Consider the following 17559-nt stretch of genomic DNA (forward strand, 5'->3'; position numbering starts at 1 on the left):
TTCACTAATAAGCTTTTTGTTGATGCACTTAAAAGACCACTGAAGTGTGCTTTTGCTATATCTTCAGTGCCAAATCCCCCTTTGCTGCCATTATTACTACCACTGAAGTTTTTACATAACATGAGCAGTGTTAAAACCAGATATTTCTGTCATTAATAAAATGTTGCACTATTGAAGCTGGCACTTACTGATCATACACCTGTATTTTACATTTCCTCAGTCATATATTCTTCTAACAGTTAATATGAAGACTACAAAAAATCTGCTTCTTTCAGTATGCTGTATTCTCAGCATTTTGTATTTAGACAGTGTTTGTGTACATAAAATATCATTTTAATGTTGTTTAATATCATTTTGCTTTGTTGGAAAAAAATGATACTAATTAGTTTATCTAAAGTTACTGCTCTATTATTTTACATGCCAAGTTTCCATTTTTAGTTTCCCTTTGAAATTATTTTAAAAATAGCAGAAGTATAACAAGGTAAAAATTAAGATTTTGTCTTTTACTAGGGCATTGGCAGGACTTATATGTGGTGACATCTTTGCCAGCAACTTTCTTATCTCAGGTTTCCCTTAAACTCTTTAGGAATACTGAAGCAATTTTAAAATCCAGTAACAAGCAGCAAACCTCAGTGTTTCATAAACTATAATGCTAATATGTATTTCCAATTAGATATTTCCAAGTTACAACAGCTTGCTTCAAAGATATTTAATTATGAATGTATTCAAAATCCACTTTAAAGTGTCTTATTTATGTGTGCACAGTATGGGACTAATTGTTACTCTAAGAGCAAAGGGAAAAGAATGGAAAATAGTTAACAAAGGTTGGTTCAGGGCACGTTTGCAGAAGTGGATGTGGCTGTAACCAAACGTGTCTTAAATCTTTCAAAAATGGTAGTGGAGGGTCCTCTGAATGTTGGTCGGGCTGTTGTCCAAAATAACATATCCCCATACAAGGCATATCACTCTTAAATCTGTGATCACACTTCAGTAATTCACAGCTACCAGGGGATGCTGAGGAGTGCTGGAAACCACACAAAGGAGCACACTTAAAAGACTTTCTAATGCAAAGCTACCTCTTTTTAAATTTTCTTTTCCACAAGTGGACCAAATTAGCCTACACTGAAGTTTATGCCATGCAGGAATACAACTTTTATGTATAATATTGTCAGGTTTGGGTCTCCCACCTTCTCATTGCCTTCTTTTACAATGTATGTTGGATTACTTGCACCCATACTTACAGAATTAGACCTACCAAACTTTCCGTAAGGACAAAATCCTCTCCGTGCTTCTGGAGTCCTCTGGATGTGAAGGATGTGCTAAACCAGTCAAAATGAATTGCTTGGAACCTCTTCCTGTGAGTTCTTCCTCTATGACAAAATAAAATGGTGAGTGTAAGGTTTAAAATGAAAGGAATGGTATAGCATTGCTTCAGGTAAGTCCAGACTAACAAAGTTTCTGTAAGACCTGATTTGCTCTGTGCATAGAACCATTTCTTTGTATTTGCATCCAGCTTTGACCACAACCTATGGCAGGTGAATCAGCAAAAGGAGTTAGCAGAATTCAAGAGCTCAAAGTTTTAGCTTTGGTGCCTGCTCCTGGGCAGACTTAGTTGAATCTGAGCTTCTGGATCCTCTGAAAGCATAGACAGAATTTGAGGTAATCCAGAGTGTGTTATTGCCCATAGAGGGTGTGGCCTCTCCCTCGCTGGAGATATTCCAGGACACTCTGGACACAATCCTGTGCCATGAGCACTGGGATGACCCTGCTGGAGCAAGGAGGTTGGACCAGATGACCACTGTGGTCCCTCCCAGCCTGACCCATCCTGTGATTCTCTGTGGCACCAACATTCACATGGCAGCACTTCCTCTTTTGTCTAAAAAACCTTGAGATGTGCAGAACTGGAAGTGTCTCATACTCTGGTGAGTGCGAGAGCAGGAATCCCAGCCTGAGAGACATGTTTTGGACTGAAAGGATGGAATTAGCTTGGATGATGAGAACCAGAAAGAAGAGGTAAGGATGACACGAATATACTACAGATATTCAGAAGAGAGACACTGTTGATTGTCTCAGGAGAGTTTGTATTCAAAATAATATGGAAACAGTATGTCTTTATCAAGTCAGAATACTTGGATTTTTAGAAATGAAACGAAAATGGTAATGGAAATAATGATGCAATTATGACAACTTAAGCTGTCATACAAGTTTTAGGAAATTGATCCTTCTGTGGCCAATAAAGATTAGATGAGAGAAAATAAATATACAGAGTTGTTCAAATGAGGTACAAAAAGTATGATCAACACAGTATTTATTTTGCTTTTTTTCCTCCAGCTCTCTTCAGAATTGTGTCTCTGGACAATGTGCTGCTTCATTCATGTCTCTGTTAAGGCAAATGAGGTAATGAATTGCTTTCACTTTTCCAATGAGGAATTTTCCTTTTGATATCTTCTGAAGTAAGACTTAAACTTGCTATAAAAATTACACTGTGGATTCTCAGAGATGAAGCTGACAAAAGAACACAATTTTTAACTGCTCTCTACCTGATCTTAGTTTAATAGGGCAGTTTCAGTAAGCAGTCTGTGTATTTGTCCTCTGCTTAATGAGAGAAGGAGCAACACATTTTTAGAGGAAAGAAAGCTAATGGACTAAGCTGCTACAGGATAAACATTGCATGGCACTTGGCTTTCTAGTTGGCAGAGACCTTTCTGGCATAGTGTACAGTCCCCACAACTTTATGAACCCAGCTAATAGATACATGAACCTCTCTCAATGATTTTTTTGTCCATTTGTTACTCTTATTTCTCTAAGACATTTCTGGCTTAAGCTTGAAATAGTACTTCTGATTAGTCTCGTTCCTGGTATCTGCAATACTGTAAAATCCTCCAAAAAGAGGTAGAGTAACTACCAATTGCTTGTTTTGTTAATAACAGCATTAAGCTAGAAAGTGGTTCCAGTAAAGAAGAAGCTGTTTTCCTTTGGTTCTGAGGGTGAAACATCTGTCCAGAAATAGTCTGACTTTAAATGAAATCTAAGGATACCATCAGAATACTGAATAATGAATGCTTGAGGTATGTAAGTGATTCACACTTGGTTCTATGTGACACTACAGACACCCTTTAAAAGGGCACGACACAACCAGAAATGTTTGACAGGAGGGTTTTTTTTCAAATCTGCACACCCCAAGTCATTTTTTTATTTCTGGACTTCAAGAGATCACAGGTGGTAGCAACTGGTGTCTGTGGTAGGTTGTGGCTGTGCCACCTGACAGAATGTTGCCATCCGTGGAACCTCATAGAGTAAAAATCTTCTAGTGAGGTGAAATCTTCTGTATTCTGGTTTATCTGTGAGGTTTCAGAAGAAAAAAAAAAAAGTAATCTTAAACAAACCCAGCCTTTAAATAATGATGAGAGACCACGGTGTTTCAAATGATCCCTAGCATTCACCTTGTGATTTGTCCATGTTCTAAACATCCTGCCAAAAAACAGGTGATGAGTCACTTCTGACTCATCTCTCTAGGTCAGCAGAGCCCTTTGCACCTTGAATGAGATCAAAATATCTTCATTTTAATTGCATATAAAACAAGAGGTAATGCTTAGGTTAAAATGCAGGTACCATACCAAAAATCCAGAGGATGGGGTTGACATTAATTATTGCACATGAGGAGCAGAGTGCAGATTTTGTCCCCTGTGCCTGTCAGATATGAAAACTTGCTCCTATATATAGTCATTCAAATGGGTTTAGCATGCCCCTTTCTTTATCATGACATTCATCCCAGTAAAGTTTATTAATCTGCAGTATTGCCAGTTTATCTGACTCATATTAACTAAGCTTTCTTTCAGACAAAGAAGTGAATAAGTAAGCCCCTCTATTTGTCTTTGAGAATGGGTTTGTAATAATTTTTTTCTATTCATCATAGCTAAGTCATTACCAAAATACCATTTCTAATTTCAGATGCCACACCCCAGGAAAAACACCTGTCCATTAGACAGATTGCAGAGTTCCAGTACAGACCAGTGGAGACTGATGACGTGGCCTGAAGAGAAGGAGAAAGACAAAATTAATCAAAGAGATTTTTTCCTAGTCTGGAGAAAATGAGACTCAAGTGAGACATTCTAAGGTTACCTTACAAGCCTGTTTCAAAGAGTAATCAGAGTAATGCCTTCAGTGTTTGTAGTGTTTAGGACAAGAAGTAACACCTTTAGGTTGCAAGGCTCAACATGACTGATTGTCTAAGGATTGAGAGGGCTGTGAGTCACTGAAATAGATTGTCTTGGGCTATTAAGAAAGTCTCTGACAATAAAAAAGAAGTCTGAAAACCAGCTTTTAGTAAAATTGTTAGGGGAGCTGATGAGTGAACTGCATAACTTACTGAGATCCTCTATGAACCTATTTTTTTAAACACTAGGATTAGAGGTCTGATATGGAAGCCTTAATACCAAGAAGAAAATGTGCACAATTATAGAAATAATAAAATTCAAACAACAGGAACTGGAGGTGTCAACTTCTTTATTTCAGTAAATATTGAAACCTTTTTATTTTAAATGTGTTTAACCCACAAGGCCTCTCCCACCAGAGAGAGTCTTTTTATTTAGAGCTAGAATCCTCTTGAAAGAATAGACGAGATTTGAAGCTCAGGCAGAGATAAGAATCTGTCTGCTTGTCAGATTGTGAATAAATGGAGATCAGAAGCCAAATATTTTTTAAAAATGTGATTATCTAATGTTAGTTTGCTAAAGCTAATTAGATTTTAAATATTTGTCAAGCTATGTGGGCCTTTCTAGATGTTAAGAAAGTGCATACTTAAGACATTGGGAGGTGCTGCATGCTTAGAAGATGATGTAATTCATATACTTAGCAAAAGAATTAGTTTAAGTGAGTTGGATTTTTTAGACAAATTTTAGCTCTTAGCACTAAATTTTATTCCAATCAACAAAGAATTATTCTTACAGTCTCTATATAATAATGACATTCATTATGGCACAAAGAGCTTGAATATTTTATAGATTATACCTACGATTTGTGGTGAAGTAAATGCAATATTAAGGTATGTTGCACTTCTCTCTATAGTGTGTATAGTTTAGGCTGTACATTCTTTGAGAGAGAAATGGTGTGTCTTTACAGAATGTAAAATAAAATGGAACAAGATCTGAAAATGTCCTGAAGTGGCTTTATAAAGCAATTTTTATGCTTCAAAAAAAAGGCGATTAAATTAACTTCCTAAGCTATATCAGCTAAAGAGGGGCTGTGAGTACCAATGTTTTTCCTGGAAGAATTAGGCTTATAAAATTCCACTGTGGTGCATGTTCAGCATTATTATTATTATTTTAAATTGAGCTTATTGTGGGAGTTGAAGAGAACCAAAAGGGCATTTTGACCCCTTAAACGGGGATGCCTGTGGAGAAAGGAAACTTAATTACCTGAGAAAAGCCGGAATTCTTTCAGATGTTTTATCCATAGTGATTCTATTCCCTAACTTTCATTCCTTAATGGTATGAAACTGTACCTGTATTACCTATATTAGTGAGGGACCTGAACAATGAGGCATCCATTACCCCCTTGTTTTGGTGTGGGTATAAGTGTCCAGGAGACATGGATGGGTGGATGCTGTTGTCTAGATGCTGATGGGCCTAATGTGGATGAGCATCCAAGCAAATTAACTGTACTGTAAAAAGCTTTTTGATACATAATAATTTTTTCATGCTTCTGATAAATCATAGTTTACACAAATTAAAAATATTTCCTTTAAGTTTTTTTGGCATGAGTGTAGAAAAGGAAGTCAGGACTTGAAAACAGCAGCAGAATAAATTGTAAGTTTATTCTATTTTTTGGAATATTGCTATAGGCTGGTCTACATCACATGTAAAATTTTGGGCAAGCAGCCATCTGCTGCAGTAATAGCAAGATATTGGATTAGATTGCACATTCCTGATATGCTCCCATTATTTTAATGGGTTTAATCTATTTGGAATGTTACTTATTCGGAAGAATGTAACAAATGTAATGTCTCCTGAAGCCTGGCAGCCTTCCGAAGGAATGACCACTCGAGTGTGGGCTCTGCTCAATTCTAATGACATGGAGAGAGTTGACAGTCTTCAAAAATGCCTGAAGGGATAATCTAGAACTGGGAGAATCTGCTGATGCTCAATTTATATTGTTATGAAAGGACAGAATAAGGCAGGAGATTTCCAGAGCCATAGTTTAATTTGATCTTGATTAGACAGAGGGTTTGAATTATCAGGCCCAGTGCCAAAAAAACACCTGGGAAAACTTGCTGGTTTGGAAACTCATGTCTGCACCTTCACAGAGCAATTTGTACAGAGTTCCTCTTTCAACCTCCTACTGAATAGTCCTCTGAACTTGGCCACATTACCTTTTTTCATCAGTCTATCTCTCTCAACCAAAGACAGATTTTGATCTGGTATCTTCACCATTATGATTTTTCCCCCCCTTGTTTATCCCAAATCCTTATGTTTTCATATCCAATGCATTGCTACAAAATTTACACAATCTAATTTTCACTCATTTTTCAAAGGGATTTTGCTATTTTTTACTGTCTTTTTCTCTGAGCTTGCTACTTTTCTCATGAACTCGCTATCTTCATGACAACATAATCTGCCTCATCTACTCTCTAGTGCTTGCACAAACCCTTAAGCTCAATTCAGGCTAAAAAAATGCAGATTAGTCATTATTTTCACTAATCAGACAGCCTGACTTTTAATTAGATTAATAATCTGTGTAGCAGAACAACACATTAAATCAAGAAAAGACCTGTTTGCTATGTGAGCTCAGGCTGCTTTAGCACTGGAACAGTTAACAGAAGTTCTCTAAATAGTTACTAGCTCCAAGTTAAAACACTTTTCTGTGTACATAACATCAAACATGTTATATTATAATCACTGGCTATAATGTTCTCCTTTTTACTTCTTTCTGTGTCATCATCCCTTTCTGAAGAGAAATTGAGATCTGGCACATGAGAGATTTTTCAAGGAAAAAAATGTAGCTACATCCTTTTATATAGTCTGAGTTAGGTGAATTTCTTCAAGTAAGCACTGACAAAATAAAAAACCAAAGCATTAGTAAAATTCTCTAGGCTATTCTCTCACAACACATTCTGGATACACATAAAAGTATATCACAGTAAGATTAAACCATTTGCTTTCAGAGAAGCAGTAATGTTTCTTGAACTTTTATGAAATCTCCCTTTGTATAGTTAATTTCTGAATTAATTAATTAATGAACGTTCCTGCACTCATTAGGTTCACACTTAGGATGTGTTCACCAGTATCACCAGAACTGCTGGGAGCTCAGGAAATTAAGTGGTAAGGAGTGAGCTTTTTCTTCAGCATTTATTCAGTGTCATATATGACATGCTTGTAGTGCTCCCTTTTAAGTCTTTGGGGATGCTGACATGGCTAAAAACAACCTAAAAACTTAAAGGTAAGGATAGAGATTTGGAAAGGAGGATTTAAGACACTCTGGTGGTACTACTGCAGCTCCTGCAGCAGTGTTAAGAAGATACACTGGTTAATATATCAACCTTTAATCCCCAAACAACGTTAAATAGCAGCCAGCTGCTATCTATCCTAGATATTTCAGCTGGAAATATCTGAACATCCCACCAGGAAATTCTGAACATCTGGCTGGCTACTGATGTTCGTTACTGATCAATGTTGATACAGTGGAGAAATTCCAGAGGACTAGAAAAAACTACTATTATGTCAATATTTCAAATTATTAAATTGGATCATTAGGATAATTCTAAGTCAGAGGGAAAAAAATGAAAAAGTTGATGGAGAATGAAACATGTAAATATGACTAATACTGATACAGATTTATAGAAAAGACAGTTTGTCAAATGTATTTGATTGCTTAAACGAGACCATAAGTTGGCAGATAATGGTAAAAGTTTGGATTGATATTCTGAGGCTTTTATAAGGCATTTTGATTTAGAAACCAGAACGACGTATAATCAATATGGTTCTCATTAAATGGATTAAAGACTAGCCAGGAGTTAGATCTCAAAATACCTCAGCAAAAGGGAATTATAGCTGGTCAGCTGCATTTTGAGCATGGGTGCCTGCAAGAACTGCTTCTTGATGTTTGTTAATCTCCCCCCCACTTCAATTGGCACTGTTTGAATCACATTTTAACCAAAGGATGGCCTAGAGTTCTTGCAACCCAGAAAGCAAGACTGGGTATTAACATAACTCTGGCTGTCTGATCTAAGAGCACAGGGTTGGGAACAGAAGAATTGCCATGAGTCCAAAACTGCAGCGCTGAACTCTTCAGGGCTGCTTCATACTGAAGGCACCCAAGTTCAGTGGATTCCACAATTTTTCCTTGTGCACATTTCACAAGCACACAACACCTACTTGGTATCCAGAAAAACCGTGACTATGACTCCTAATCCCACTGTTTGCCAACATCTTAGGAGTGGCTTATTCACAGCTTTCATGGTGTACCCAATGCACAGCAATGAGGTTTGCCTCCTTCCTCTCTTCTCTGAGTCTTCAAATCTTCTCTGCAAAAGGCCCTCAGTCGTTCAGGAGGTGGAGTAGCCTGCCCAGCCCCTTCAGAGCAACATGAACATGTGTTAGAGCTGCTCTCTGTGAGACATGGGTAAATTAACCTGGACCTGCTGCATCTAACAGGCTGTTAGTGAGTGGACTGGTATTAGCTCTCTTTGCTTCTTCTCTTTTGCTGTTTCAAAAGAAAGGAAGTATTTCTCCTCAGTATAGGCTGAAAACATCAGGTCAGCAGAGAAACACCAATTCCTGCCTTTCAAATTTCCTGCAGCTCCAAGTTTTGCAGCACTATCTGTCCAAAAATCCAGGACAAACACTCAGCCCTGTCCTTAAATAGCTGCTTGCTCAGTGCATGCTTTGTTCTGAACCCTGTCCTGAGGCCCTCTCTCCTCACACAGCAGGCACTAAACATACTGTGTGAGAAGTTCCAGCTTCTCCTGTAGGCTCTGCAGACACAAGTCTTTATCTACCAATAACCACAAAGCAGGAGCTGGCAAGAATAATAAATGAAACTACCAGAAGTCAAGTGTAGACCTTACACCTAAAATTTGTGCTTAAAATTAATTTAAAATGTTTCTCCCCATCCTATTGTGCTTGTCCTGCCCAGAAATCTCTCCTCTGGCCAGAAGGGCGGGCAGATTATTTTCTTTACCCATAGTATAGTTGCATGTGGCTCTGATAACACAAATACTGGATTTTTCAGACTATTTAAGCAGAGATTAATCATTACATAGTACTTTGTATTGGGAGCCAGCAGAGTACAGGTGTTTGGAAATGCAATATACTGGAGAAAAAAAGCCCAGTGATTGTCAGGAGTATGGCAATACTTGAACACTTTGTGTATGGTGCTAAGTGAGAAGCAAGCCATAAAAGATCTTAAAAGTGAATTCACAGTTATCTGGTTCACTAGAAAATTATGACCAGCTGGGAAGATAGGGCAAGGAGAAAGAAGGATTAAAATGCTTTAATAGACAAACTGTTTTTCAAGGCTGGAAAATACAGTTTATTCTCAGTTACAGATATTTAAATAGATACCTTTTAAACCCCTGTTAGCTATGAAAATTTAATGGAGAATTACAAAGAATGGCTTAGCTGGAATAATATAAATGGTATTTCCATGGATGAATTCAAGCATAAACATTTTAAACCATATTCTCCATGCTTACGAAAATATCCTTTCAAAGTAAAATGGCTTGCTAAGTAATTAAATATTTTGAAACTGTATCAGAAGGTAGATTCAAAATAGTCTTCTGGAGTGAAAACATCAGTTTCACACAGGACGTGTTCCACACCTTTGGTTCAGGTTTGGTTTTTTAGTGTGAAAACCACATAAAAAGAAACTATTAGTCCTTCAAATTTTTGTTATTCTGACTTGAATAGAAGGAAGGCAAAGTGGATCCTGAGCTGTAGCTTGGAGCCCTGTGCTCCACCTGCCCATCTCAACCCTTCCCTTCATCGCCTTTCGGCGCAGATGAGGTATGGCTGTGGTTGTAAGGTCATCCCTAATCTTGGCTTGAGCTCTGGGATCACTCCATGAGGAAAATGCAGGTGAAATCGTTGTAGCAACGAGGTGAAAAACAGAAACATTTCCATTCGAGCCAGCTGTTCTCCAAGACAATGTCTTCTTCCTGGATTGAAAGAAAAGGTTTTAAAAAGATTTAAGGTATCTTCAGTTGCATTTTTGCTCTTATGATGAATAGGAATGGTCATTTCTGTGTTCTAAGAGTGCTGTGTGAACCTGGTGGTAGTATTTTGTAAGAAGGATAGGTGATAACTTACAGTAAGAAACTGATTTTAGAGAATTTGTTGCTCACAAATGCCACTGGAACTAACTCTGTCAAATTGATTTAGATACACTTGTTACCTACTGTAACTTGTCTTGAAGTGCCAATCTAGACAGAAAATGCTTTAAAAAATGATGCTGTGAATTTCAGCCTTTTTCCCTACTATTTTCTAAATTACATCTACTGCCAGTCATTATAAACCTGCAATTATAACAACTTTACAGGTGGATTTTTACTAGTTTATATAAAATACTGAGCTCATCTATATAAAAGATGTCACGCTAAAATTTGTTTTCTCTGGAGCGCATGATATTGAATATCTTTAAATTGAATTATATTGAATATCTTTAAATCAGAACTGAGGACATCATTCTGTCCATTTATTGCCATCCTTTACACGTTACACATCTCTGGATTTGTGAAAAGCAACAGCGGAAGGAATTGCTCTTACCGAGTGAAAATGGAATAAATGCATCTTTCTTGACAAACTGCCCATTACTGTCCAAAAATCTCTCAGGAAAAAACACTTCTGGATTGTTCCAGTATTTTTCATCAAAGTGAACAGAGTAGAGGTTTGTAATGACTGTGGTGCCTTCAGGAATCGTGTAACCACGCACAACAGTGTCTTTGGATGTTGCATGGAAAATCCCTAGGGGGACTATGTTACAGAACCTCAGAACCTCGTGTAGAACAGCCTCAGTGTAGGGCATCTTGCACTTCTCTTCTAAGGTGGGCATTTTGTTTGGGCCAATGACAAGATCGATTTCTTTTTGAACTTGCCCTGTTAGGAATAAAAGCTGAGGTTTATTTTGTAATAGCCTTTACGTTTCAATTTAAGCTAAAGAGTTTGTGTATACATACTTTTAATAGAATACTGAAACATGAAATACCTTATATGAAAACCAGTAGCCCACAAGCTTTTAAATTTAGACTCTTTTATTTCTAGCCACAGGTAGTGTTATTATCCCCCTTCTGAAACAATGGTGAAATTGATATTAGAGCAATATTTTTCGGGTCAAAGCACCAGTAGTAACTTTCCAAGTTATCTGGGCTACTCTTCCTCCAAATCCTGGAAGTCTCAACTGAACCAAGCACTGCTAAGGTTTTGGCAGGAAAAGTGAAGTGGAGGCAGTGAAAGCAGAAACATGACTAGAATCACTTCTACAATCCAAACTTCTACACAAAACGTCTGGGCTGACACTCAGACATCTATTGCTGTCTTACTTCAGAATGACTGTAACACATCCTTTTATTTTTAAATGCCATTAATGCTCTCCCAAAAGTGTAAGTATTCCTGTCTATAATATGTAAATCTGTTGTGAACTGGGGCACTTAAGATAAAAAAAAATTGTACTTAAATTGTTAACCACAACCTGATTTACATTTTTGCTGACACTTGTACGTTTTTAATTTAGTTTATTACTTTCATATTTAATTACATTTTCTTATTATTTATTAACTACATAGATTAGTACATCTGCCAACAACAGATCATGCATCACAATGCTAAACTTAAATATATTAGAAATACTTAAAAATATTAAAACTTTATAAAAATGTATTCAGAAAATAGTATGTTAACATTTTCTCATGACACTTGACTTTTGATATCCTCTTTGTCTGCATTTAAAACAAGCTTTCCACCTCTGTCCATAGTATATTTGATAAATGATACAATAGAATAATATATAGAAACTTTTTTTTTGGTGACGACTATGGGTCAATGCACCATTTTAAATTTGCAATAGGAAAGTGTATCAGTTCCTCAAAATGTCAAATTTCTTACCTTGAATGTTTGGATAAAGAGCCATAAATAACACTGCCCATCTTAAAACATTTGTTGTGGTTTCTGTCCCAGCTATGATGAGTTCTCCAACAGAGAAAATTAAATTTTCTCTTGAATACGTAGATTCTGGGTCACTTCCATTGCAATCCATCTCATCTAAATATGCATCTACGAAATGTCGAGGTGACTGAGGCTTCCTATTTTCAGAGACACGTTCAATAAGCTCATGAAGAAACTCATAGACTTCAGCTGCATTTTTAAACAGCTGCCGGTGTTTCCCAAATGGCAAGATACCAATCCAAGGAAAAGCATTATATAAAAATACAGAAGCACTAGCAGCTAATTCAATGTTTTCACTAAAAATCTCAATCATGTGTTGAAATTCAGTATCTTCGTATGTGAAACGTTCTCCAAAAATAATCAAATTAGTAATGTTTGAAACAGCATTTGTTATCAAGTGCTTAAGATCAAATGGTCTGCCTTTGTATGTATCAATGGCATCAAGAAAAAAGAGAGATTCTTCTGAAATTTTGTGTTCAAAGGACCTTTGACCATATCCAAAAATTCGAAAGGTATTTACAGCTAATTTGCGGTGTTCTGTCCATCCTCTGCCATATTTACTGTTCAGTAAGCCTGAAAAAATATTTTGACATGGTATTTTATGCAATGCTTTGTTTTTCTTCCCCCATAAGACAATAAAATCATTTAACAAGATAAAAAATGGGATAAAATATTTTAGACATCTTGCTATGGAACACAGTCCACAAGTGACAATCCTTTCCAAATAATATCTTTAAAGAAGCATCAAGTATTTTATGAAAGGACATCAAGTAACGAAAATGGCTGAAGCAGATATTTCATGTGATTTGTTCATCTATGGGACAAAAATTACATTTTTATACGAAAGACACTAGCACTCACCTCCCATGTTTGTCAGCTTCTTGAACAAGGGAAGAGAGGGCCTGTCTGCAAAAATTTCACTTTGATGGACAAGGCACTCCTTGACTGCGTCATAGCCATTCAGCACAACAGCAGATATACCCCCGAGATCAAGGCTGAAGATCTTTGGGGGGAAAGGAAAGGAATAAAAAGTGTCAAATGCTATTACACCCCAATCTGGAGAACAAGGAATGAAAAAGTGAAACAACACTAAACATCAATGCAAAATGCAGAGTTGAATAACCTTCAGCAGGGCATACAGGTGACCAGAGGTGGGACAGCTGTGGCATTACACAGGAGAGTCTGTTGTGGGCTAATTTGTTCTGTCAAAAGATAAAGTAAATTAGCCACACTACATTCTGTGCTTTGCTGTGCACCTAAAGCAACCAGCTCTCCAATCTAAGGACTGGAGACACTTTCACATAGTCCTTGGAGAGCAGTGAGAGCTGTGGTGACAGACAACAATGGAGAGCAGAGCCCAGCTAGGCCCAGCTCCTCCTTCCTCAAGTGGTTAGCCCTGGATGCTTTGCAGAAAAGTACAATACAGCCTGCAGAAGGCAGATACAGGATAAAAGAAAAAAAAAATTAAAATCTGAATCTGCATTTTAAAAATTAAAACTGAGGCTAAACTCAGGACTGAAATCTTAGATCCCTTTCCATACATTCCTTCAGCATTATAAATCTGTATTTTTACCGGTACAAATCTCTAGATTTTTCTTCACGTCAAAGCTGTTGACCTCCACAACATGAAATTGTGTTAGCCTAATGATACATTCTGTGACAACTGGGGTTGTCACCCAAAGAATTGTCAGGTGCTGGAATAGGCTGCCCAGGGAAGTGGTAGAGTCACCATCCCTGGAGGTATTTAAAAGCTGTGTAGGTGTGGCATTTGGGGATATGGTTTAATGCTGGGTTAACAGTTGGACTTGATGATCTTAAGGGTCTTCTCCAACCTAAATGATTCTATGAGTCTATGACTATTTTATTTTGGCAAACTTGGTATTTTCACTGTTATAATGGTTCTTCTTTTTTATGTGACAAGAAGACACTGCAAATATAATTCTGCCCACATCTGTGAGTTTTGTATACTTTGATCTAGTTTATTTATCTTTATTACTATGATATACATTATTAAAACAAAAATAAAACCCCTTTGATTGTATTTTTCCACAGTCCCCCAAATCCTCATATGCTGTTTCCAAGTTCCATCAAATTCTCCGGGATCCTTTCTGAGAGCAGCTGACTAATCTCCATACAGCATTCCAGGCAAGTAGAAAGCTTGGTTTATTTGACAACACATTTTCCTTTCTATTTCTGATCTGTTTGTCCTAGTATTTTGCTTGAATAACATTTACCTTTTTTTTTTCTTTTTTTTCTATTACCAAAATACACATTAGATCTAGTTTGGAGTCAAGTTTTATGAAGCTTGTAAAAGGAGATTGGCAGCTTAAAACTGGCTGATGAAAAGAAATACCCGATATAGAAGAAAGTAAAAAAACCCAAAACCAACAACAACAACAAAAAACCACCAAAAACAAAAAGAAAAAAAATCCATTTTTACATAGTTACACTAACACACTGTATCTCAAATATTCCGCTGAAAGTACTTTCACTGAGTGTAATAGATAACAACTATTACACTCACTGAAAGTACTGACGCTACTGAAGGTGTTTTCAGCGAAAATCTATTATTTATCCCAGTGCCCGCTCTCTGACTGTTGTAATTTATCACTTTTAAGCCCAGGACTTGTGGATATGGAACAAGGGAATTCCATTTGCGGCAAGACGCCGGTTTCAGCATTGCAGCGAAGTAAAAGAACTAAGCGCAGGAGCCTTGAGAGAGCGGCAGAGAGGTGGGAACCCTTCTGTCCCGGTGCTCGCTCCGGGCTGGCCGCAGCAGCGGTTCCGCCAGAGCCCCGCGCTCCCGCTCCCGTTACGGGCGGGGCGCTCCGCCCTCCGCCTGCGCCCGGGGCTGCCGCGGCCACCGGGAGCCGCTCGGGCCGGGCCGGGGCAGGGCAGGGCGGCACATCCCCCCGGCCGGCTGCTCGCCCCCGGGCTGCGCTGCCCGGCCCGGCCGGCCCTCCCCGCTCCTGCCGCGCCGCGGGGCCCCGGGGCGGCGGTACCTGCCCGTGGATCTGGCTCTGCCGCCGCATGTAGACGTGCGGCTGCTCCGCGCCCAGCGCGGGGATGTTGCCGAGCAGCGGCAGCCCCGCGGGGCCGGGCGGGAAGCCGGGCGGCCGCCGCTGCTTCAGCAGCTGCCGCACCACGGCCGTGAGGAGCAGCGCCAGCGCCGCCGCCAGCAGCAGGAGCCAGGTGCCGCTGCCCGCTGTCGCTGTCGCCGCGTCCGGGCGCGGCCCCGGCTCCGCCGCCGCCCGCATCGGCCCCGCCGCCGCCGCTTCCTCCTCCCGTGCCTGTCCCGCCGCCCGCCTGGCGCCGCGGATTGGCCCGCGGAGGCTCCGCCCGCCGCGTCAGGAGCGCTTCTGCTTCTCTGCGGGTTTGCTGGGTTTTCCAGGAATAACAGTCAGAGTTGGTCCCGCGGGGTTTGCGGAGTGTGTAAACCCGCCGCCGGCTTCACGCTCCGACCTCGGCAGCTGAGGGAAGGAACCAGCGATTCTTTGCTCCTTGTTAGGTCTCTGAGGAATCTCAAATCCACAGTTTCGAGATGTCTTTCCCAGAGACGCTTCAGGCTGGGGGAGCCTTGGGCCAATGAACCCCGCTGTGATTCCCGCTGGCAGATGTGTGCCTTAGAGGCTCCTGGTGCTAGGTGGGTGGGGGGCAGCTCCCCGTGGTCAGAGCCAGCCACGGCCAGGCCGGGAGCAGCAGCAGGAAAGGGCCCGGCGTCCCCGCGCTCGCAGGCAGCACGGTGGGGAACGTCCCCGGCCGTGTGACCAAGCAGCTCGGAGACCGCATCCATGACATGCACAGGTTGTTGTTGCTTAGCGGGATGGTGGCTCAGGAAGGAGGGCTTGCGCTGCAGGAGAGACCGAGATCGGTGAGGCAGAGGGCAGAGAGCAGCGTTGCTGTGCCACGTGACGTCCTTGGCAAAACGCTCCATGGGCAAACCCAGATTTGTTTCCACTCACACTGGTTTTGCTATTACATTACTACTATTTTACAGGCAATTCGAGGCGTAACAGGAGCATTCCTGGCCCATTACAATTTCTATGCCGTGTGTTTCTAACTGGAAATGTCTTTCTTGTTGAATTAATACCTGTACTTAGATTTTTAAGAACATTGATAAGATCTAAACAGATAAGGAATTTATGCTGATGGAGTTCATTAGTTCATATGCTGTGTCAATGCCTGCATCCTGTATCAAAAATCTTACGAAGTTTGTCAGAATACAAAGAAGTGACTTGAGCCCTGCTGGAGGTTTATTCTTTTCATTCTTCCAAGTTATTTCTTCATCCTTTCTTCCAGTATGGTACTGCTTGGTGTCTTAACAAAATTACTTGGGCCTGAACTGCAAAAAATGTCGGTATTTTCAATGTCAGGGCCTAAAGAATTTTCACCAAAGGACAGGAGATTCGGAACCTCAGCTTGGCTCCAGCCAGAGGAAGAATGAGGAGAAATTGCCAAGGAGTAAAGTAAGACATGCACACGCTCAAGTGTCTGAGAAAACACATTGCTTTGGTTTATTTTTACTTCTTATATTCTATGTTCTATTATTCAAGTGTGTAATACCCAAAGCTGTAGATGGTCATGATTTCCACTGCATCTATGTAAGAAAAGAAAGGCGATTAACAGTTTTGGCAGCAAGCATTTTGAAGGGGAAAAACAAGGCAAAAATAGCATAGGAAACACCCAAAAAGAGGGAGAAAAAAAGATACAGAAAAAAAGACACAGCAGAAAAGTCCAAATATTTGACTAAAAAGGAAAGAATAGACTTGGGGTGGGGGGGGGAGCCAACAATATTTGACACTTATCTTCAAGCAGAGGAGAGAACAGTCAAAACTGACCTTACCATAGTGTTTGAGCCGTGGGATGGAGAAGAGATGGTAACAGAGGAAGAGAAACTGAAGAGCATGATTGCAGGAAAATGAAATCCAGTTTGGTCAAGCCAAATGCTAAAAGATGTTGAATCAACCAAGATTAATGATCTGAGATCCTCTAAAAGATGCGTGATTAAATGGAGGTAAAAAGCAGCAGCATGGACAAAGATGACTGAAACTTGTCAAAAGTAAGAGATAAATAAACCCTTGAGGACAGATGAAATCACCTAAGAATGCAGGTTTAGGGATGCATGACTCCAGTTTCTGTCCAAGGGCAGGATTCCTTGCCAGTTTCTGATTGATCTTTTTATTTTTAAATTTTTTTTCATTCATTCATTCATTCATTCCTTCAGAAGTGTGTGGGCAGCTTGTGCTGAATTGCTTCTTTGGGGATGTTTTACTCATCTTAATCATGGATGATCAAATGAGCAAACTCATAGGATGAATAAAGGGTTTTTTTTTATTTCAATTACAAAAATGATGGCTGAGTAAAGAAACCCATTAAAGCATGTATCTTTATTAAATTCTAAAAC

At 39.5% G+C, this 17559-nt stretch overlaps 1 protein-coding gene across 1 annotated transcript; it reads right to left on the minus strand.

Annotated features, from left to right (window-relative positions):
- Positions 1-9977: 9977 nt before the first annotated feature.
- Positions 9978-15412, minus strand: CYP2R1 (cytochrome P450 family 2 subfamily R member 1; the record flags this gene model as incomplete). Its single annotated transcript, XM_082283061.1, has 5 exons — positions 9978-10153; positions 10761-11090; positions 12096-12728; positions 13017-13158; positions 15158-15412. The coding sequence occupies 5 exons, from the start codon at positions 15410-15412 to the stop codon at positions 9978-9980; spliced, it is 1536 nt and encodes a 511-aa protein (XP_082139187.1).
- Positions 15413-17559: the final 2147 nt, after the last annotated feature.

The sequence above is a fragment of the Coloeus monedula genome (assembly GCF_965178545.1).
Source record: "Coloeus monedula genome assembly, chromosome: 6".
NCBI lineage: Eukaryota > Metazoa > Chordata > Aves > Passeriformes > Corvidae > Coloeus > Coloeus monedula.